The sequence below is a fragment of the Pelophylax lessonae genome, assembly GCF_965119305.1.
Source record: "Pelophylax lessonae genome assembly, chromosome: 6".
NCBI lineage: Eukaryota > Metazoa > Chordata > Amphibia > Anura > Ranidae > Pelophylax > Pelophylax lessonae.
Genome location: NC_138773.1, coordinates 103,810,588 through 103,833,777, shown reverse-complemented (window position 1 = coordinate 103,833,777; position 23,190 = coordinate 103,810,588). Strand labels below are relative to the sequence as shown.

Genomic DNA, 23,190 nt, shown 5'->3' with positions numbered 1-23,190 from the left:
AATGATGTGTACTACTCCCTTCAGAGAACAGCACAAACGGGCTCTAACCAGAATAGAAAGAGAAGTTTCGAGGCCCCGGTGCACAACTAAGCAAGAGGACAAGTACATTAGAGTCTCTAGTTTGAGAAATTGATGCATCACAGGTCTGGCAGCTTCATTAAATGGTACCCGCAAAATGCAAGTCTCAGCGTCCATAGTGAAGAGGCGACTCCGGGATGCTGGCCTTCTAGGCAGAGTGGCAAAAAAAAAAAGCCATATCTGAGACTGGTCCATAAAAGGAAAAGATTAAGATGGGCAAAAGAGCACAGACACTGGACAGAGGAAGACTGAAAAAAAAGTGTTATGGACAGACAAATCTTAAGTTTGAGGTGTTTGGATCACACAGAAGAACATGTGTGAGACGCAGAACAAGTGAGCAGATGCTGGAGGAGTGCCTGATGCCATCTGTCAAGCATGGTGGAGTTAATGTGATGGTCTGGGGCTGCTTTGGTGCTGGTAAAGTGGGAGATTTGTACAAGGTAAAAAAAATTTTGAATAAGGAAGGCTATCACTCTATTTTGCATCGCCATGACATACCCTGTGGACAGCGCCTGAATGGAACCAATTTCCTCCTACAACAGGACAATGACCCAAAGCACACCTCCAATCTATGCAAGATTTAGGGGAGAAGCAGTCAGCTGGTATACTGTCTGTCAGTGGCGGCCCGTGCATAGGGGGCGCCAGGGCGCCGCCCCCCCTACCCCCTAAAAAAAAGAAAAAAAATTACAAAAAGAACAAATAAAGTTTTGAAAAAAAAAAAAATCGTGTTCGCAGGCCTATGTGGTGGGCTGGTGGCTATGGGGGGGTGGGGTTTACAACCCAGAAGAGGCGCCGATTGGCTGCCTTCTGGGGGCGTAACCTGGGCGCAAGTCATTGCGCTAGGACACCCCCACTTTCCTGATATCCTGGCTGTGATTGGTCCAGTCTACAGCCTGGACCAATCATCATCCAGGACATCCCATGGCCCCATGCTGACCCCGCTGACATCGCGTGTGTCAGTCACGCACCGACTGGAGTGGACACTGGACGGTGGACAGACGGTCACGGCGGGAGTGACGGCGGCACCGGCACTGCGGAGCGGAGAGGAGACCGGACCGGAATCTGATCCATCCAGACCAGGCAGTCACCAGGCCGCGCAGCGTCTCGGAGCGGAGGTCATCTGGAAGAGACACCACACCAGTGCAGTGAGTGGAACACGAACAGTGAGTCCAGTCGGTCACCACCGGTAAGTGACTCCTCAGTCGCAGTCCTCTCCTGTGTCAGTCCTCCTCTCCTGCAGTCTTCTCCTCATGACCTATCACTAAATCTAAGTCATGGTTTCTCACTAAATCACTAAATGTGAATTTGCCATCACCAATGCCATCCATGCCTGTACCTACCTGTTCTGCCATGGGCTGGGTCCATCCATCCATCCATCCATCCATCCATCCATCATGGATGGTTGGATGGACTCAGCCCAGGCCAGAACACGTAGGTACAGGCAGGTCACGGTGCAAGATTTATCAAGTTACCCAGGCCAGGCCCAGACCAGAGTGTGCACAGATATCCTTATATATATATCATCATGGATGGATGGATGAGACATCCATCCATGGATTGATATATATATAATCATATCTGCACACTGTGGTCTGGGCCCGGCCTGGGTAACTTGATAAATCTTGCACCGTCCATGACCTGCCTGAGTGCCTGTACTACCTACCTGTTCTGACCTGGCCTGGGTCCATCCATCCATCATGGATGGTTGGATGGACCCAGGCCAGGCCAGAACAGGTAGGTACAGGCAGGTCACGGTGCAAGATGTATCAAGTTACCCAGGCCAGGCCCAGACCAGAGTGTGCACAGATATCCTTATATATATATCATCATGGATGGATGGATGATACATCCATCCATGGATTGATATATATATATAATCATATCTGCACACTGTGGTCTGGGCCCGGCCTGGGTAACTTGATGTTATTCTTCTTGCACCATGACCTCACATGCCTGTACCTACCTGTTTTCCCCTGGCCTGGGTCCATCCATCCATCCATCCATGATAAGGATATCTGCACTCTGGTCTGGGCCCGGCCTGGGTAACTTGATAAATCTTGCACCGTCCATGACCTGCCTGAGTGCCTGTACTACCTACCTGTTCTGGCCTGGCCTGGCTTCATCCATCCATCAAAGTCACGCAATTTTTTACCGCGTTTTTTGCCGCAAATTTTTCTTTTTGCGCCCCCCCCCCCCCAAAATTTGGAGCACCAGCCGCCACTGCTGTCTGTAATGGAGTGGCCAGCGGAGACACCAGATCTCAACCCTATTGAGTTGTTGTGGGAGCAGCTTGACCGAATGGTAGGTAAGAAGTGCCCATCAAGCCAATCCAACTTGTGGGAGGTGCTTCAGGAAGCGTGGGGTGAAATTTCTTCAGATTACCTCAACAAATTGACAGCTAGAATGCCAAAAGTCTGCAAGGCTATAATTGCTGCAAAAGGAGAATTATTTGATGAAAGCAAAGTTTGAAGGACAAAATTATTATTTCAAATAAAAATCATTATTTCTAACCTCGTCAATGTCTTGACTATATTTTCTATTCATTTTGCTACTCATTTGATGAATAAAAGTGTGAGTTTTCTTGGAAAACATGAAATTGTCTGAGTGACCCCAAACTTTTGAACGGTAGTGTATGCTGACATCTAGTGGCCTTTTTGGGCTCCTACAACTTGTTTTCTTTATTGGTTTCTCCCTCTGCCCTCCCTTCTTGTTTAGTGCAGGTTAATTCAGTCCTAGCTAGACCCTCCCTGTTTCTTCCATGTTTCCTCAGTCAATGTTAATACTTTGAAGAGACAGGGCTTAGGAAAGTTATTGCCCCCTCATGTTTAGTGCTAGTTAGTTTAGTCCTAGCTAGAGCCTTTCTGTTTCTTCAAAGGTTTTGTCTTCTTACACTTCAAAAGACTGGAAAAATATCCTACTGTACTGCAATTGGCTGAAGTAAAATTGCATTGGATTCAACTTCTGTGTCTTAGTGAAAAGGTAAGCTGCCTGTGGATGGTGCAAAATCAGCAGATAACCATGCTGCCTGGACAGAGTGAGTCCAAGGAGGTATGGTAATGCATGAAGTGGCAACTGAAAAAGAACATCATATATTGCACCACCATAACAGATAAGGGCCAAGGTCTGCTCTAAGAGAGTTACTCTTCTGCTATAATCATTTTCTATTACATATTATATACAATTTGAAATGTTGGTCAACAGTTCATTAAAATATCAAATTGAAGGTACACAAGACTCTGCCCTTCTCACCAAGGCCGGATTTACAGTTAGACACAGTAGGCCAGTGCCTATAGACTGTAAAGGTGGATCTTTATTCAAAACAGTTTGTCTAATACTGGGCTTTGAATGTTGTGGGAAGTCTTGTCAGCATTAACCTAGAACCCAAAAATTTCTCTTACAGAGCCTGTCAGCATTTACCTACAGGCAGCACCCTCCTAGATACTATAGGTGCTAGAATAGGTCAATTTAGTTACTGCCTCACTAAAAGCTGCATGCGATTATTTTGGTCTGTTCTGGTCTCCCTGTCTGACTGGAAAGGTTCTGGAACATACTGGGCTGGGAGAGTCCAATTAGCAGCTGATTATTTATGCAGCCCTGGCCAAACCCTGGGGAGAGAGGTGCCCAGGAGGTGGCTGGAAAAGAGCATTAATACTCTGAGACCTTGAGCAGAGGGGTTCTACTTTTTTCCCAGAAGAAAAGATTCTGGTGTGCAGGGCTGTTGCCCTCCTCGGCAGGCTGCGAAGTGTCTGCTGTTCATCGAGGTCCCAGCTAGGCTAATTGTGAAGCCCATCCTGCTGGAAAGTGCTGGAGCTGGCTGAAGGACTTTTGTCTGAGGATCTGGTCTGGTATCACTGGGAAAAGGTGTCTGGAAGATATTGGAAAGAGCTATCCAAGGACATTAGTGAGTATAGGCTGAAGAGAGAGATCCCTGAGACTGTGTGCTCCTGCTATCCCTTGTAGTGCTAGAGTCAGCATTGCTCAAAAAGGGGGCACTGTGCCTGGTGTCCTGGTGTAGCTCAGTCCTTTAACTGCTTGTGCAAAGACTCGGTTTACAATATTAGGGGGTAGATTAGTGTCCTCAAGTTGCTACTAGAATTTTTAGAGTATCCCACAGTCACCCTATGCCTACCAAGTTCAAGTTCTGCAATAAAGCATTAGAAAAGCATACCCCTAGACTGTTCATTGAGCCAAAGGAGTGACAGTGACTGTGTGCCTGGTTGTGGGTGCAACTACGGGAAAAGACCCCAGGGATCCTAAAATCTAGGCTCCTATGGGAGTGAGCACTACAATCAACCCAGAGTCCTTGGTCAACAAAGGGCATGTATAATGGGGTCCAGGGAACTAGCAGATGTACACTTCACATGTATGAACACCATTAGTTCATTAGAAGTCTTCCCCTATGCCCTATGTCATCCTGGACCTTAGATTTTTGCCTTATGCTGAACTAATGTAACCACCTTTGGATCCAGACAACACTTGTAGAGGTGATTTGACAGCAGCGCATAAGAGAAAAGTGCCACTGCTGAGCTCTCCAATTTATAATACCTGGCAATCCCTCTGACCAAACCCAGGACAAGATACATACGGTGACTTTTTCTGACCCTTTTGTTCTGAACACCTGTTCCAGATCACAAAGTAGTACATACAGTACACTGATCAGCCATAACATTATGACCACTGACAGGTAAAGGGAATATCTCATTACCATAGCATCTGAAAATTGGTGTGATATATTAGGCAGCAAGTGAACATGTTGTCCATGAAGTTGATGTGGTGAAAGCAGAGTAAAATGGGCATCACAGTTTGTTGTGTATGGGGCTGTGAAACCTACGGTGACCCATGTCCAAAGCCAAAAGCTTCTAGAATGATCACATAAACATCAGAACTGGACTACGGAGCAATGGAAGAAGGTGGCTTGGTCTGATGAATCACGTTTTCTTTTACATCATGTGGATGGATGGGTGCGTATGCATCACTTACCTGGGGAAGAGATGGCACCAGGATGCGGCATAAGAATGCAAGTCGGCAGAGGCAGTGTGATGCTTTGGGCAATATTTTGTTGGGAAATCGTGGGTCCTGCCATTCATTTGGATGCTACTTTGGTGTCCATGTCTCAATGGGTCAGGGCTGTTTTAGCAAAAGGGGGCCATACTCAATATTAGGTTGGTGGTCATAATATTATGGCTGATCGGTGTATAGTGGGGCAAAAAACAGCGAAGCAACCAAAGCTTTAAAAATGAAATCAGAAAATGCAGCTCCCACATTTCTCTCATAACAGATTTAGGTGCACTGCATGTTATAAATTAGCATAACAAGCAAAAACACGCATTGCGCCCATTAAAATTCACACCATATTCTCATAAAGGTCTGCAAAAATTCTTGGAACTGCTCAAACCCAGGGTGGCCTGCTCACCACATGCTTTCTTTTTACAGATTACAATCGTTTTTTTTTCACCATTAAAGACCTTTGATTTTATCCCTCCTTTTTTATTTTTTTGTAAGATGTGCATTTTTTACACAAACAAAAGACCCCATTCTAATAGCAAGTGTGCAGATGAGACCACATTCCCTCTACTTGCCTTTCATCTGTCATTTCCTTTGTAGTGTTTTGATCCATCACCAACCTACGTCATTCCAATTTGTTTTCATACCTGCAGCTTTCTCTGCGTACATACAAGTCTGTTCTTCTAATAAGGTTCAGATTCTGTGATGGCTCATATCACAAACTGTCTTTTCTGTACATCACACGAGTGTAAATTGCTTTCTGCTACTGTGAAGAGTCGTCCTTATTCATCTCCCTGCAAAGCCAGCCTCAGAGCCGCAAAACATGGGGCGCTGTGTATTGTACCTTTGCGTTTAGCTGCAGCAAAAAAAAATATCAGGACGCTGCTTCATGAAACACCATTTGAAATTGTCGGCTAAGGCAGGCTGTTCTTAATGTAATGCAACACATCCTGAAAAAGTCATTAAGGCACTTCTGGTCCATCTAACAAAAGATGGGGAAAATTGCTTGGATTAAAATTATATATCACACTATTAATTATTTTCAAATGGTCTGTAAGACCTGCTTTTTGTAGCCATTTTAATATTATTTCCGCTATTCATTGGTTGAGTCATACCAATGCACAAAAATATGTTGGGAGGACAATTCAAAAAGCAACATTGACTCATCTCTGCAAATTTCAAAGAGCCAAGGTAATAGATTCTGAACACAGCGTGGAAATGATATTCCAATTTAATAACTTACACCTGCTCTTTTGCAACCAACATTCTATTGAGACATATTAGGACAAAATAATGATGTTTTTTTTTTTCTCTGGAAAAATCAATATGAATGTTCTCCTGTGATTTTACATTCATATACTCTGATCTCGTCTTCAAATTAAATTAGCATTAAAAAAAAAGCGAAAACACCGTGCTACGCAGACCAAGGTTAATGATTTCTCAGATGTGCCAACACAGAATTTATCCCTTAAAGGGAACATATAAGGGGAATTCACTAACACTGGAGCACACACTAAGGCTGGGTTCACATATGTGCAAATTGGATTCAGATTTCCCCACATCCAATTCACATGGAGCCGGTTCATACAGGTCCGGGGCAGCCTCGGTCTAGATTGCAAAAGGATCCTGTGTGTCTTTGGGTATGGTTCAGGTTCTAAATTCAGGCAAAAATTTGGACCTAAATCACACCTGAACCAAGGAAAAGACATGCTCCGGACCCCAGGCACGAACCCATGGCTGCATATCTGTGAACCCAGCCTAACTGGAGCGGCTGTGCATGGCAACCAATAAGCTTCTACCCTCAGCTTGTTCAGTTATGCTTTGAAAATGAAAGATAGAATCGAATGCACTGATCAGCAATGCGGCCAATTGGCTGCAGCCGCTGATCAAATGAAAATTGTCCAACAGTCCTGTTTGACAGAAGTGGATCATTGGATCAACTTCAGTCAGGCAGGAACAGTCATAGAGGAAATTTGCCCAGTCCCTGCCGAACCAGCCGAATTTCAATCCATCTACAGTATGGCCAGCTTTAGTCGATTTCCCTCGATGCCTTTTTTGGATATACAGTACATACAGTCAGGTCCATAAATATTGGGACATCAACACAATCCTAATCTTTTTGGCTCTATACACCACCACAATGGATTTGAAATGAAACAAACAAGATGTGCTTTAACTGCAGACTTTCAGCTTTAATGTGAGGGTATTTACATCCAAATCAGGTGAACAGTGCAGGAATTACAACAGTTTGTATATGTGCCTCCCACTTTTTAAGGGACCAAAAGTAATGGGACAGATTAACAATCATAAATCAAACTTTCACTTTTTAATACTTGGTTGCAAATCCTTTGCAGTCAGTTACAGCCTGAAGTCTGGAACACATAGACATCCCCAGATGCTGGGTTTCATCCCTGGTGATGCTCAAAAAGAATTGTGTCGATGTCCCAATATTTATGGACCTTACTGTATGTAAAAAGGATCAGCTTAATGTGAATAATCCTATCAATGTTTCTATGTATTGTTTGTAATTATATGTATACAATGGTGCAGCTATATTTGTTCACAACATACGCTGGCTTTTCTTCCTGCTTTGGAGTGCTACACCATACTGTAGTTGCGTTTTACTGCTCCTTTTTACAATCTAGGGCTGCTGAATTGGTGCAAATCTGAGTCGTAGGTAGCCCTATCGACACTACATAGCTCAACTGTTGGCTGATGAGTGACTGTATGCTATCAGATGCAGTCACTGCTTGGGTATTCAGACAGCTGCAGGTGCTGTGGCTGTGTGAATACAATAGCAGCTAGAGAAGACTCCTCCGTCCATGTTGTTTAGTGTAGATAGAGTAATTGTCTGATTTCTCTCATCCTGCCCTTGGGCTGAAGAACGCAATTCTAGCTGTGTATGGCTAACCCAAGGCTTTGAGTAAGAGAGCCTATTGATTATAATACACTCCATAGGTGGCTGGTACCTTATCTTAACAGTTGTTAAAACAGAACTAAACCAACAGATTTAACAGTTTCCCTAAACTATTATATTTGTCCTGGTAATCTTTATCAAAGATGCCGAAAGTAATGGGAAATCCAAAAATTGACAGTTGTCACCAGAACAAAAAGGTAAAGTAGAGTTCCACCCAAAAGTGTAAGCTCTGCTTGTCTGCTCCCCCCCCCCCCTCTCCAGTGCCACATTTGGCACCTTTCAGGGGGGAGGGGCGAATGGGTACCTGTTTTTGACAGGTACCTGCCCCTACTTCCGTGAGACTCTGTCACGGCAAGGTCCTTCTGAAGTTCGGCCCCGCTCCTCCTTCTTCAGCCCCTGGGCCAGTTAAAAAGTGCAGCGCGCTTCACGCATGGACAGTAGGAAACTGGCTGTGAAGCCGAAAGGCTTCACTGCCGGTTTCCCTTACCATGAATGGCGACGGCAGCACCCGAGAGCTAATATGAAAATCGCAGGATCCCTGGACAGGCAAGTGTCCTAATATTAAAAGTCTGCAGCTACAGTATTTGTTTTTTCGTGGGGGAGCGGAACTCTGCTTTTAATCTTCCAATAAGGACACCTGTTCCAGTTACAATTGTCTAAAAGTGGTATTCCCTTTGCTTTGTATGCATTTCCTCTAACCTTCTGTTGCATCTTGAGGACAGGGCATGAACAGAAATCTCCCCAACAGGATAGAAAGAACAAAAACAAGCCAGTAAGTATTTTAGTCCCCTACTCTATCCAAAACTTAAAAAAATTTATATTGAGCAATAGAGCGGGGTAGAATTAAAACTCATACTGTGGTTTTACTACTATACACCTCTGTATTTCAGAGTATATGTCCAGGCAAAACTTTGTTTTTTCCTTTTGGATAGCTTTCTACTGCTATCCAGATTTACACAGATTTTTCCCTCTGTTATTTCCATGAAGACCACATTTTCACAGACAGCAATTGATTAAAAACTTCAATAGTAGAGGAGGGGAAGGCTAGGACCCTGGCACATAAAACCGCGATGTTGTCCTGCCACAATTGTCCCAGCTGTAGGGGGCATGTTAATGTTGGGGAGGGGGTCCGGGCTGCTAGAGACATCTAATACAGTGGGGAGTAAATGCCCCGCTGAGTATGTTGCATTCCAGGAACTTGCCTCTTCTGTGCTCCAGGCTGTGAGTGACATACGCAGCGGGGTATTACTTATCTTCTTTTTTTTTATATTTAAACTTTATTTATTTTCCATATAAAAAGATGACACATATAAATATATTTTGTAGGAAAAAGAACATAGCCATACCCATACAATCTTCTTATATTTCCCATTTTCGTCCCCTATCCTAACCTCTACCTAACCTCTACCTAACCCTAGTTGCGGCGCCCACTCTAATACCTTCTCCTCTTCTCCCTCATACTTCTTCCTTCCCTATTCTATCGTTATTTCTACATATCTCTTGGTTTTCTTAAATTGCACCCATTTTTCCCATATACTGGCAATTTTTTTTACTTGATCGTCTTCCCTACTGCTTAAATTCTCCATTTTATGTATGTATTCCTTTTAACCACTCTCTAATTGTGGGTTTTTCTGGGTCTTGCCATTTTTCAGTATTACTCCCTTTGCTGCTTTTTTTAAGTGTGGCTCCACTGTACTTTTATATTGTTTTTTAGTAATACTCGTATTGTGAAATAAACAGAACCATGGGTCATCAGGGATCTCCATTCCTGCTATTTACTCTATGTACAGTTGTACCTCTTGCCAATATTCCCGTATCTTCTTACAGTCCCACCATAGATGTGCCATAGTGCCTTTTTGATTACATCCTCTCAAACACAGAGGCGATTTTTCTGGCTAATATTTTTGTGCCTTATCAGGTGTAATATAACATTTGAGCATAAATTTATAGCTCATTTCTATCGTATTTATGTCTCTCGCCAAACCACAGCCCTTAGTACTTTACTCACATGTTGCTCTTTTATATGTGACCCTAGCTCCTTTTTCCATTTTTCGATGAATGGAGGTGTTTCTGATCCCTCCATCATCGTAAGTATTTTATAAATTCGGGATGTTTTATGTTTCAATTTTATCTGCGAATTACACAATTGCTTGGGTTTAAATTCTCCTCCAATCTCATTGGTTGTGGTGGTGTTGTCACAAAATGTTTTAATTGCAAATACCTTCATTTATTCTAATATTAACAGTTCTCTTTTGTGCCTCCATTCCTCATATGAACAAATTTTCCCTTTTCTTATATTCTTTAACTGTGCATTTTTAATTAATTTCCCATAGTGTGCCCCGTTTCCGGGTAAAGAAAATTTTGTTCCCGCTAGAGATATCAGTGGTGAATTATATTCCCATTTTGCATGTCTGTAAATTATATACCATACTTTAGACATTTCTAGTCATTTCATGGGTATTTCCACCCAACATTCTATATTTTTGAGGTATCCATATATTCCTGTTTAATTGTGTTCCGCTTAGTGTGTTTTCTATCTTCAGTCTTCACCCAACTTTTGTCACTCTTTGTATCTGTCCATTCTATCATTCGTGTTAATACTATAGCACTATAATATCTTTTAATATCTGGTGCAGATAAAACCCCTTGTGCTATACCCTTACTTAGTACTGGGAACTATACTCTAGGCTTTGTGTTTTGCCATATGAACTTTAAAAACATTGACTTTATTATTTTAAAAAATGTTTGAGGTAAGGTGATTGGTAACATCTGAAACTTGTACAGAATTTTTGGGAGTATTGCCATCTTTAACATATTCATCCGTCCCATCCATGCGAGTGGTCTTGTTGAGATTTTTTTAATTTCTGTTTTTATTTAATTTATCAATGGTATATAATTTGTGATATAAATTTCCCAGGTACGGTGTTGATTTTATCCCAAGGTATTTTAATTCTTTCCCTCCCCATGTAAATGGGAATTCCCTCTGTAGCGCTAGCTCTCCTTCTTTACTCAAGTTTATGTTCAAGATTACTAATTTTATAGGGTTGATTTTTAAATTTGCAAGTTCTCCGTATTTTTTTAGTTCTTTCATAAAATTTTGGAGCGTTGTTCTAGGGTTTTATATATGCCGCTTCTTTATGTTCTTCCTCTCCTATTTTCACTCCTCTTATATCCATGTTGTTTCCTATAGTGGCTAATAGTGGCTCCAGCAACAGTACATATAGTAAGGGTGAGAGTGTGCATCCTTGTCTTGTTCCATTGAACATTTCGAAGGTGGAGATACATTTCTATTCACCTTCACTATCGCTGTGGGATGATTATACTGTATATAGTGTTTTAATCGACTGGCCTATTTTAGGACCTATTCCGACCTGCTTTATCGTGTCCATCATAAATCCCCAGTCCACCCTGTCAAAAGCCTTTTGGCATCTATTGACAGGAGTATCACTGGGGAACTAACACCCTTGATTTTATTTAGTAATAATAATGTTCTTACACTATTATCCTTACCCTCCCTTTCTGATATAAACCCATTCTGATCTACATGTATCAGGCTTGGCAAAGCTTCTTTTAATCTTGTGGCTAGCACCTTCGCATATAGTTTTGTATTGGATTTTAACAGCGCTATTGGTCTATAATTGTAGCATAGGGTTAAGGCTTTCCCTTCTTTCAAGATGATATTGTGATATATGCCTGTAATGATTATTTCCTCATCCTCTCCTCCTCTCCTAATTTATTCATATATGTACACATTTTTGCTATTATTTGTTCTCCAAATTCTTTATAATATCTAATCATGAATCCATCTGGTCCTGGACTCTTCCCTGTCGTTGTGCCCTTTATTGCTGCCCTTATTTCCTCTTGTGTTTTTGGTTCCTCTAGTGCTTGCAATTTTTCAACTGGTATTTTAGGTAACTTTACATCCCTCAGGTATTCTTGTATTTTTTGCTTCCTTTTATATTCTCTATCTTTTGTTCCTTTTTGTCTCATCAAATAAAAAGTACTATAGTAGCTGTGGAAGACTTTGGCAATGTCAAAGAACTAGCCGGAGAATAGTCACTCACAGACCTGGCACATTAGCCAATTCTCAACATGGCCGCACCCGCACTAATACGCGTACACATATTGCAAACACACATTCGCCAGGGCGAAGATGTGTGCGTGCTGGCGCACGTAATGGATATCAGGTCCCAGCACCCTCAGGCCTTTAAAAGGATATTTGTGGTATTCAGCTTCCTGCTTCCTGTTCCTGTGTTTGCTGCTGCCTCTGATCACCTGTTGTCAACCAACTTGCTCTTGGATTTCTCTTGTCTCGCTCCCAGCTCTGACCTCGGATTGTTCACGGATCTTCTCTTGCCATCTGCCCTGTGTATGACCCCGGCTTGCCTAACCACGACTCTGCTATCTGATCTTCTGACCACTGACTTACTAACCTCTGCTTCCATTCCTGACTACGCCTTCTGCTGTGCCTGGTCTGCTGTGATCCGCCTTGGTGCCCATCTGCTGTACCCAGCCTGCAGTACCTACCTTTAGTACTTACCTGTTGATCCTACTTGCTGCACTTTCCATTAAAAACTACTTCCAGCCGTGTGCAGTCTGCACCATCCTCAGCGTTCCTGGGTCTTAGTGCTCAACTTCTCTGGTGTCCACCTGCACAGAAATCTCCCTACCACTAACCCTCATCTGGGGCACAGCTGGCAATCCCTGCTACTTTGGGCTTCATGCTTCCTGTTACCACCTTCAGGAACACAGAGCACTCAGCCACCCAGGTACGTGACAGGCAATCTCTGAGGTTCTATAGACTATTTCCTCTTTGCTATTTTTTATTTTCTCTATATATTTTATTGATTTTTTATTATATGATTTATTTTTTAGAAGTCTAGCTAGATATTTTCCTGACTTCCCCCATTGATATATGTCATTGGCTGTTCTATTAAATACCTGTCTTGTCTCTTGTATTTGTAGGCCTTTCAGTTCATCTCTTTTTATTACAAGGACCCTTTGTGTCTCCATATCTGTTCTTTTTTTATGCATCTGTTCCAATTTGTGTATTTCTCTTAAAAGTTTTTCCATGTTGTTTGACCTTTCCTTCTTTTTTTGGAGCCAATAGATATCAATATGCCCCTTATATAGGTCTTATGTGCCTCCCAAACCGTGGCCTCTGACACCTCAGGGGATTCATTTAGTAGGAAGTATTGTTCCAGTCCTTTTTTACTTTTTCCTCAATTTCTATATCTAGTAATAAATATTAGTTTAACCTCCAAATACCTGTCCTCGTTTGAGTGCTTGTGGGCTTGAGTTTTGCTATTACTGGTGCATGATCTGATATTGACATTACTTCTATGGATTTTTTTTTCACATATTCTAGAAGTCTATGTTCAACCACGATGTATTCAAGTCTTGAGTACATCCTGTGCACTGAGGAGTTGAAAGAACAATCCCTCAGCCAGGGATGTTGAGCTCGCCATGCTTCCACCAGTTGACACTGGTGTAGTTTCTTCCTCACTGACCTTAATTGGGAGTCCCCAGTGCATGTGACGTACTATCCACCGAGGGTCTAAGCAGAAATTCAAATCACCTGCGAGGATTAGTTTACCCTTCTTAAAATCCATTAATTTCCCCTTAATTTCCTTCAAATATCCTTTTGGTTTTCTATTAGGACCGTATAGTACCGTCCCTCAGGGTCTACTTTCCTCTCTTCTAGGGAGAACCTTACTTCTTTTGCAAACCCAATTGCTACTCCTTTTTCTCATTTAGTAGGGGAATCTCCATAATACCATGTAGGATAAAACTTTGAATACCATTTAACATTATTGTCATGCGTCAAATGTGTCTCCTGTAGAAAGATTACACTTGCGGCATACCGTTTTACTTCTTTTAGTACCTTTTTTTCCTCTTACATTATATGTTAAAAAGTTTACTGTTGTCATACTGTCTTTCCCTTTCTCCTCTACCATGGCACCATCCTCCTCCTCCCATCCGTTTCCCCCCCGACATCTAGCCCAAAGATCCGGGGGGTTCCCTAGTAGTGATGGACGAACATCGGACGAGGCAGTACGAGGCGAACGCCATCCGCAAACTTTCTCAAATGTTCGAGAACCGCAAGTTCGCGGCGGACCCCATTCACTTTAATGGCAGGCGAACATTAAAAACCTCCAGGTCATATTTCCACAAAATACTTACTAGCTGTGCACACATAGTCCCACAACATGGACACTGACATACCAGAAGTATTGCTATTGGAAAAGTTGCCATAAAAAATATATATATATATTTGTTTTCAGCCCAAAAATGTGTTATTTTTTTTTCTAAATGAGCCAGAACTGACAGCAGCCGGTAAATACATGTCAAATACATATAGGGTCCATTCACACATCTGTAAAATGGGTCCGCATCCGTTCCACAATTTAGCGGAACGTTTACAGACCGATTGATTTTCAATGCCAGTCTGAAAAATTAGGCATTCACAGGATAAAGAAGTAAGTGTCGGCCAGTACAGGGCCCAAAAATTAGCCAACAGGCGTTCACCTGACAGCAAAGAACTTTGTATTCTGTGGCTGGAGGTACATTAGGCATTTACAGGATACAGAAGTAAGTGTCGGCCAGTACAGGCCCCAAAAATGAGCCCACAGGCGTTCACCTGACAGCAAAGAACTTTGTATTCTGTGGCTAGAGGTACATTAGGCATACACAGGATACAGAAGTAAGTGTCGGCCAGTACAGGGCCCAAACATTAGCCCACAGGCATTCACCTGACAGCAAAGAACTTGGTTTTCTGTGGCTGGAGGTACATTAGGCATACATAGGATACAGAAGTAAGTGTCGGCCAGTACAGGCCCCAAAAATTAGCCAACAGGCGTTCACCTGACAGCAAAGAACTTGGTATTCTGTGGCTGGAGGTACATTAGGCATTTACAAAATACAGAGGTGTCGGCCAGTCCAGGCCCCAAAAATTAGCCAACAGGCGTTCACCTAACAGCAAAGAACTTTGTATTCTGTGGCTGGAGGTTGCTGTGTGGAGCAGGGACAGACTGTATAGTGACACAAGTTGTTAGCTAATAGGTCCACAAAAGTCTTTTGTCAGTGTAGGGAGAGGTTGCTGTGTGGAGCTGGGATAGACTGTAGCAATTAGGCATTCTACGGACATAAAAGGCCTTTTATGCCGCTGTATTTACCTAAGACAGGGACCATGAATTGTTATGGGTGGTGGCGGATATTTGTGGCCTGTCATGTGGAATTTGAATGGTCTACTGGTCACATGTGTTGAATTCCTCTGAGATCCATGCCTCATTCATTTTCAGAAATGTGAGTTAGCCAACACTGTCGTGAGCTAGGCGAGTGAGCTTATCGGTCACGATCCCCCCTGCTGCGATGAATGTCCTTTTGGACAGGACACTGGACGAGGGGCAAGCCAACAATTCCATTGCAAATTATGCAAGCTCTGGCCAGAGGTCAAGCCTGCCCACCCAGTAGTCCAGGGGTTCATCACTTCTCAAAGCGTCCACATCAGCTGTTAACCGATGTAGTCGGACACCTGTCGGTCTATGCGTTCCCTGATGCTGAAGCCTTTGCAGTCAACGCATAAGTCGCGGTAAGCCCAACACTCACCTAGGGACGATCCACTGGACGGATGGAAAATAGGGTTTCCATCCATCCAGATTTGACGGATCGGATTGGATCGGATGTCAGCGGACATGTCTCCACTGACATCCGATGCCCCATAGACATGCATGGGGGGACCGTTCAGATCCGCTAAAAAATCGGACAGAAGGATCTGAACATTCCGCCTGTGTAAAAGGGGCCTAAGAAGGCACCTGGACTCCCATCACCGAGCCCAGTGGGAGCAACACGGTCAGAACCCACAAAGCCAAACTCCAGGCTCTCACCGTCCAGCCTCTTCTCCTTCTCCTCTCTCCTCACTATTGTCCTCCACTCCACCTTCCATCATGCCATCCTCACGTTTTTCTACAAAAAGGCAGGCTTCCGTGGCCCAAATGTTCGAGCGTAAAAAAATGATGACGCTGGATAACCCTCTTGCCCAACGGACGACCGCTGGCTTGTCGGAACTGATAGCCCGCCAACTACTGCCATATAAACTGGTGGACTCTGAGGCCTTTCGAAAATTTGTGGCCATTGGTACACCACTATGGAAGGTCCCAGGAAGGAAATATTTCTCGCAGAAGAGCATCCCAGAGCTATATGGCCATGTTCAGCGGCAAGTGAATGTATTTCTGGCACACAGTGTCGGTGCCCAGATACATCTGACCACAGACACGTGGTCTAGCAAACACGGGCAGGGAAGGTATATAACTTTTACTGCCCACTGGGTGAACCTTCTGGCGGCCGTCAAGCATGTAACCCGTGGCAACCGTGTAGATTTGGTTTTACCGCCACGGATTGCATGCAGGCCTGCCTCTTCTTCTCCTCCTCCTACTCCATCCTCCCTCTCCTTCTCGGCTGACTCATCCTTTTCTGCTGCTACCGTCTCTTCTGCTGTGCCAAGATCCCCAGAACCTATTCGACATGCCAGGTGAGACGTTGCCATGCTGTGCTGCGTCAGTTGCCTGGAAGCCAAGAGCCACACTGGTCCTGCACTCCTTTCAGCTTTGCGTTCACAGGCAGATCAGTGGCTAACACCACTCAATTTGACAGTTGGTAAAGTAGTGTGCGAAAACGGTGCCAATCTGCTGAGCACGCTGAAACAGGGCAAAACTACACACGTGCCATGCATGGCACATGTCCTGAAATTGGTCGTGCAGCAATTTGTTGTCAAATATCCTGGGGTCCAGGACGTCTTGCGGAAGGCCAGGAAAATCTCGGACCATTTCAGAAGATCTTACACAGCCATGGCTCGCCTTGCTGACATTCAGCGGCAACACAACCTGCCAGTCAGATGTCTTATTAGTGACTGCCCGACGCGATGGAACTCAACCTTGTATATGCTTGATAGGCTGCTCCAGCAGAAACGTGCAGTTAACGACTACCTGTACGAACTCTGTGGCAGGACAGGTTCTGGGGAGCTTGGGTTTTTTCACAGCGCCAATGGCTGCTCATGCGCGACTCATGCAGACTTCTGTGGCCATTTGATGAGATCACCAAACTGGTCAGTGACATCGTACCTTACGCCTTCTTTCTGGAGCGTGCATTGCGTCATGTCATTGACGAGGAGCAGGAGCAGGAAGATGAGGAAGTCGCAATGCTGGATGAATATAGAAAGCTTATTATAGTGGATTTGTATTGTGCAGCATTGTGACTGGTGAGCGGTTCTGCAGCGATACTACAACTACAAAGAGTGACAAACGCAATTAGAAAAAAGTATTATAACTGGTGTGATAGACCAGTGGCCCCCCAAAATGACAGATTGAAGCGGGGGTGTTATATAACAATATACTTTCATAATAGTGTATTTGGGTACTGCAGAAATTTTGCCTCTGCATCATCGACGTCACCTTCCCCACCAATAACATTAGAGATTTCAGAGTAGGCAGCAACAGCGGGGACCAACCTCCTTGGGCTGATCTGGGTACTGTCGTCAGACTGCTGAGTGGCGGCTGTTCCTCCTCTTCCTGGTCCGATGCCAAGAATGGCTGAATTAGCACCTCAATCGCAGTGAACATGCACAGGACCCTTTTTTTTGTCCGCAGCAGAATCGGATCGCATGGTGGTTCACACCAGTGTGATCCGATTCTGTGCGAACTGTCAGATCGCACTGCGATATGCGATCTGAGCTGGGGGAGTCATTCATTTTGAATTGACATCCCCAGTGTATCGCATATGGCAGTGTGAACGGGAACACGCAGATATATTCACAGTGTTCCCGCATCGCATCAGTGTGAACCGGCACTGACAGTCTGTCCCTGCTCCCCACAGCAACCTCTCCCTACACTGACAAAAGACAGAATATAGATAGTACACCTATACCAAATGCCGGTCCTTAAAAGGACTTTTGTGGCCCTATAACCGAGCGATCTGTGTCACTGACAATCTGTCCCTGCTGCACACAGCAAACCACTCCCTACACTGACAAAAAGCAGAATATAGATAGTACACCTATACCAAATACCAGTCCTTAAAAGGACTTTTGTGGACCTATAACCGAGCGATCTGTGTCACTGACAATCTGTCCTGCTCCACACAGCAAACCTCTCCCTACACTGACAAAAAGCAGAATGTAAAATGGCAGCCAGATCAGGTCTATTAATAAGGCAGGGGGTATGTCCGTGTGCTGAAATGTCTCAATTGGCTGTCCTGTACCACCTGATGGATGTGTCATGGGTCAAAGTTCTTCACAATGTAAAAGAATATGGCCGCCGCGAACATAGCCATATGGCCATCGGCGGGTCTGTATGGTGTTTGCTGCCATCTTCCACTGTCAAAAGGGGGGGGGGGGTCTGTCCCTGTGTGGTTATTTGGTCCAAGAAGCCTCAGGAGAGCTTGGTGGAGATACAGTTTTATTTGCCTCTGCTCCTGTTCCCCCCGGGGGCCAGTTTCTCTGTGCTCCCACAGGGACCCAGCTCTCCTGGCTGAACTCCGCCACGCTGGGCAGCTAGCCAAATCTTCTCCTCTCTCCTACGCACATCCTCTCTCTCCCGTGACCTGAGAAATATGGTCGGCTGTTTATGCTCACCTTCGGTCTCCTCCATTTCCTAGCCGGGTCATCAATACAGAGACACCGGCACGCACAGCCCTCAGGGTTTCAGGTCTCTTTCACTACCCCTGCAGTTACCTCACATTGCGTCAGAGGACACTCAAGGCTCTCTCATTCACCCAGTAGGTAGGGGAAGGGGAGCTAGGGGGGTCTGCGCAGCTTTCATCGCTTATGCTGCATTGGTAGGATGGCTTCTCCTGGAGCTCCTACCACAAGCTCCATGCTAGCACCATTGATAGGCTCCTCCCTCCTCAAGTGGAATTTTTTATCTTCTGATGTTGGTGCCCCTATTGGCCGCAGCTGCTTAAGACTGTGATTGGCTGACGGGTCACAGCCTTCTTGCAGTAGTAGCGTTGGCAGGAGTGTCTGCTGATGCGACTACAGAGACACAGGATTGACATGCCTATGCATGACGTGACTGTATCTCTAGTTAGATGCAAACTAAGGGGGAAAGGAATTGAGAATTGAGACTAAATTGGAACCATAGGTAACTATGGGATAAACATCTAACTGGGATATTGGGCCTGGGGAGAATAATCTCGAGAGGTTACATACTCTTTATTGTTTTATAATATAGGTGGGTTTTTTCCCCCTCCCCCTTGTGGCCCCCACTGGTCGTTGATTTGCCATGGATTATACAGTGTATTGCATCACAGGAGGTTGGTTAATGCATTTAATCCTTTTGGCTGCTATATGAATGAAATGCAAAAATGTAAATATCTGATAATATTTACTGGTTACTAATTATATATTTTGTTTATCTTGCTAAGAGAGTATTTAAACGTCTGAGGTCCAAAAGAAGCGCAAAGCGAAACGCGTCGACCTTTCCAGACTAATACAACAATACCTACCTCTTGCAATGAACCACGCACAATGTCTGTATATCCAATTTGAATTTATATGGAGTTTTTTTCTCCGTATACAGTTGGGATTTTAATATGTTGAATATGCACATGTTTTATTTTTTTTTTTATTAATTTTATACATGTTTTCAATAAAATATACATGTTTTTAACTAAATGATTTGCCTTTCCAGTATGTGCCTTTAAAGTCCGCCAAATATTTGCTGTACAACTAAGGTTGTCTCAGCGTTTTTTTTCTAGTTAGATGCAAACTGACCATGCTAGCATGGATGTTCTTCTGTGCTTAGCGTGGTCAGTTTTGAGATGTAAATGAGAGGGATTGGCAGATCACCAGTTATTTGTCCCTGAAGCAAGGAGTAGCACAAGAGGCTACTCCTTTCTAGGACACACCCTGATCGAAATATAAGTGCTATAATAATTTTAAGAGTTACATTCACTTTAATATAACAGAAGTATAAATGTGCAAGCATGACTTATTAAATACCTTTTTTTTAAACAATTTAGAGTATGTTTAAAGTGGTTCTAAAGGCAGAAGGTTTTTTTTACCTTTATTCAAAAACCTTTCTGGGTGCAGCCCCCTCCCCCCCTCAAGTCCCCCTTATACTTACGTGAGCCTGATATCGATCCAGCGATGTGCATGATAGCAGCGGCACTCCAGGGCTTCTCTCTCCTCATTGGCTCACACAGCAGCAGGAGCCATTTGATATTGTTGCTATCAATCACAGCCAGTGAGCCAAGGAGGAGAGAGCGGGGGCGGGGCTAAGAAACACTCTGTGTGTGAATGGACAATGCCCATTTACAGGTGCATGGCTCAGGAGTGAGCCTGCTCATGTGCCCCCATAACTCAGCAGGGGGTAGGAGTCAGGACTGCCAGCAGGGGACCCAAAAAGAAGAGAATGGGGGCTGCTCTGTGCAAAACAATTCCACAGAGCAGGTAAGTATAACATGTTTCTTATTTTATTTTTTTAATATTACCTTTAGAATCACTTTAAATACTGCGGTAAAAACTCACAAAAAATATTCCATTTATTCGCTGAAAAGCTTTCCTGCCTATCGAGCCTTTTAAGCAATGGGAATTAACTTTTAAATATTCACTCAGATGAATGTTTGCCCAATTACACCCACAATCATGTTTAAGGGTTCAGACAAATTATTTTTATAAAAGTTTTATATAATCAAAAAAAAAAAAGCTTTTGGTATACTAGACGATGTTTGCACAGCAAAAGAACCACAAATGTGAAGACCTTTTGTTATGCCCATACTGTAATATCGGCACAGGTGCTTGGTGCGTGACCACCTTGTTCTTTACACATATTTTGCAATTAGATGTTCCATAAATTATAATGGGTTGGCAATACATACTACTTGCCAGTGTCAGATAGGTACACAATAAGGGAACATAAGTCACAGAAGCAAAAGGAATCTGTCAAACAAGCACATTGCAATATGGCTTTTCAGAATTCCCTCACCCAATGGTTTCTTGGCTAGAACACAAAGGAACGAATCAGTTCTTGGGGCTAAGCTACACAATTTGTTTCACAAAGCCTGGGAATCACAGCCCATGTACCTACTGAAAATGTTGTGGCTTCCTACCTTCTTTCCGTTACTTTAATACGTTAGATGCTGCACTCCTTGCACCCACAGTCTAACTGACCTAACTGTGCAAAAGTTTCATGGCAACACTAGCGGCTGGCTCTCTACCACTAGCTCATGCCAGATCCCAGCAACACACCTACCAGGATTGGCGGGAATAATGGGAACAGGGCAGGGTCTAAGTGAATTTTTTCGGCAGCTGACCCACATGATCACCCAATTAAGAAGGCATTCTAAATGAAAGTCCTCCCTACCATTACAGCCTTCATGCTTGCCAATATCAGGAGGTTCCGTTAAAGCATATCTAGATGCAAAAATATAACATATTGGTGCTTACTAGTATTTAGATGACATGCCCACGTTAGTATTCCTTTTTCAAACTTTTTCCCTTTTATATTAACCGGGTAATCTTGCAAATAATACATTTATTTTTGTGTGTTGTCAACACTCACTGCTCCACTGTATCTATAGAGTAAAGCCTCGTACACATGCAACGAATTTCCGCCGACCGGTCGTCCGTCTTTTGTCCAGAGTGGTGTCTGTTGGTTGGAATGTGCTCTAGACTGCACACAAATTTTCCCGCACGACAGAATTCTACTTCAGAAGTGATGTCATGTGTTGGATTGCTTTCTATGTGTTCTTTCATCTCTGAGCATGCCTAGTCTTGCTCATAAGATTTTTCCCCATCAAAATCTGTACTAATGAGATGAAAATCGGACGTGTTTTGACGGTCAACAAAAATTATATAGCCTGCACACCAGGATTTTTTGGGCCAAAAAGTCAGAGTCGGTTGTCCGAAGCACCATACTAACAAGCCGAAAATCGGCAGATCGGTCGTCGGACGAAATTTCCCGGCCGAATTTCTACTCGTGTGTACGGGGCTTAAGTCACGGTTGCCACCCGGGCAGGACTTCAAACACCTCTTCCTCTATTCATCTCCAATCTTTTTTTCCCAAAATTTGTGTTTTTTTTTCATTTGTTTAGCAAAAAATAAAAAACCCAGTGGTGATTAAATACCACCAAAAGAAAGCTCTTTTTGTCTCAAAAAACTGATAAAATTTTCATTAGGGTACAGTTTTGCATGATTGCGCAATTGTCATTCAAAATGCGACAGGGCTGAAAGCTGAAAATTGACCTGGGCAGGAAGGGGGTTAAAGTGCCCAGTATTGAAGTGGGTAAAGGGCTCACTATAATAAAATCTATTGAATTTTGGTAACTGTATTGGATTAATATGTGAACAGCATTAACAATTTACACACACAAATATACACATATACTGTATACTGTTGTATTGTATTATTGTTATTTCACATACCTGAATTGTACATACAAACTATTTTACTGGCAGGGGTGCTTACAATGGCAAGCTTTTGTTCTTAATATTTGAAGTTTATTTGAATGTATGTTAATCACTTTGTGGAAGACGATGGTCTACCCCCTTATATATACAAACAGGCTGTTAGTGCCAGTAGATTGGTGTGCATATTACTCTACTTTGAAGTAGCTTGATCAATGACTTACCTCCACCACAGACTTTGGATGTGTGTTGTGGCTGGCAGCTTTGAATAGGGTGTAGAAGATGTAACCAACAGCAATGACAATGAATGCACAGCAAGGAAGGACGAACCAAAGGGGGTGCACACCTGTAGGAGTGGATGAGAAGACACTTTTAACGGATATATGAGTAAAGTACTGTCCCCTGAATGATCAAGACACACACAATTGGACCTTTATATCATAATAATATACACATATAATGCCCTATAACATAATAATATACACATATAATACCCTATAACATAATAATATACACATATAATACCCTATAGCATAATAATATACACATATAATACCCTATAACATAATAATATACACATATAATACCCTATAACATAATAATATACACATATAATACCCTATAACATAATAATATACACATATAATACCCTATAACATAATAATATACACATATAATACCATATAACATAATATACACATATAATACCCTATAACATAATAATATACACATATAATGCCCTATAACATAATAATATACACATATAATACCCTATAACATAATAATATAC

At 43.1% G+C, this 23,190-nt stretch overlaps 1 protein-coding gene across 1 annotated transcript in view; it reads right to left on the bottom strand.

Annotated features, from left to right (window-relative positions):
* TMEM130 (transmembrane protein 130) overlaps positions 1-23,190 on the bottom strand; it is a gene marked incomplete at its 5' end in the record, with an annotated part of 101,158 nt that overhangs the window by 9,756 nt on the left and 68,212 nt on the right. The window contains one exon of the mRNA XM_082261088.1: positions 22,625-22,746. Coding sequence (XP_082117214.1) covers positions 22,625-22,746 — 122 coding nt within the window. The remainder of the gene's footprint in view (positions 1-22,624; positions 22,747-23,190) is intronic.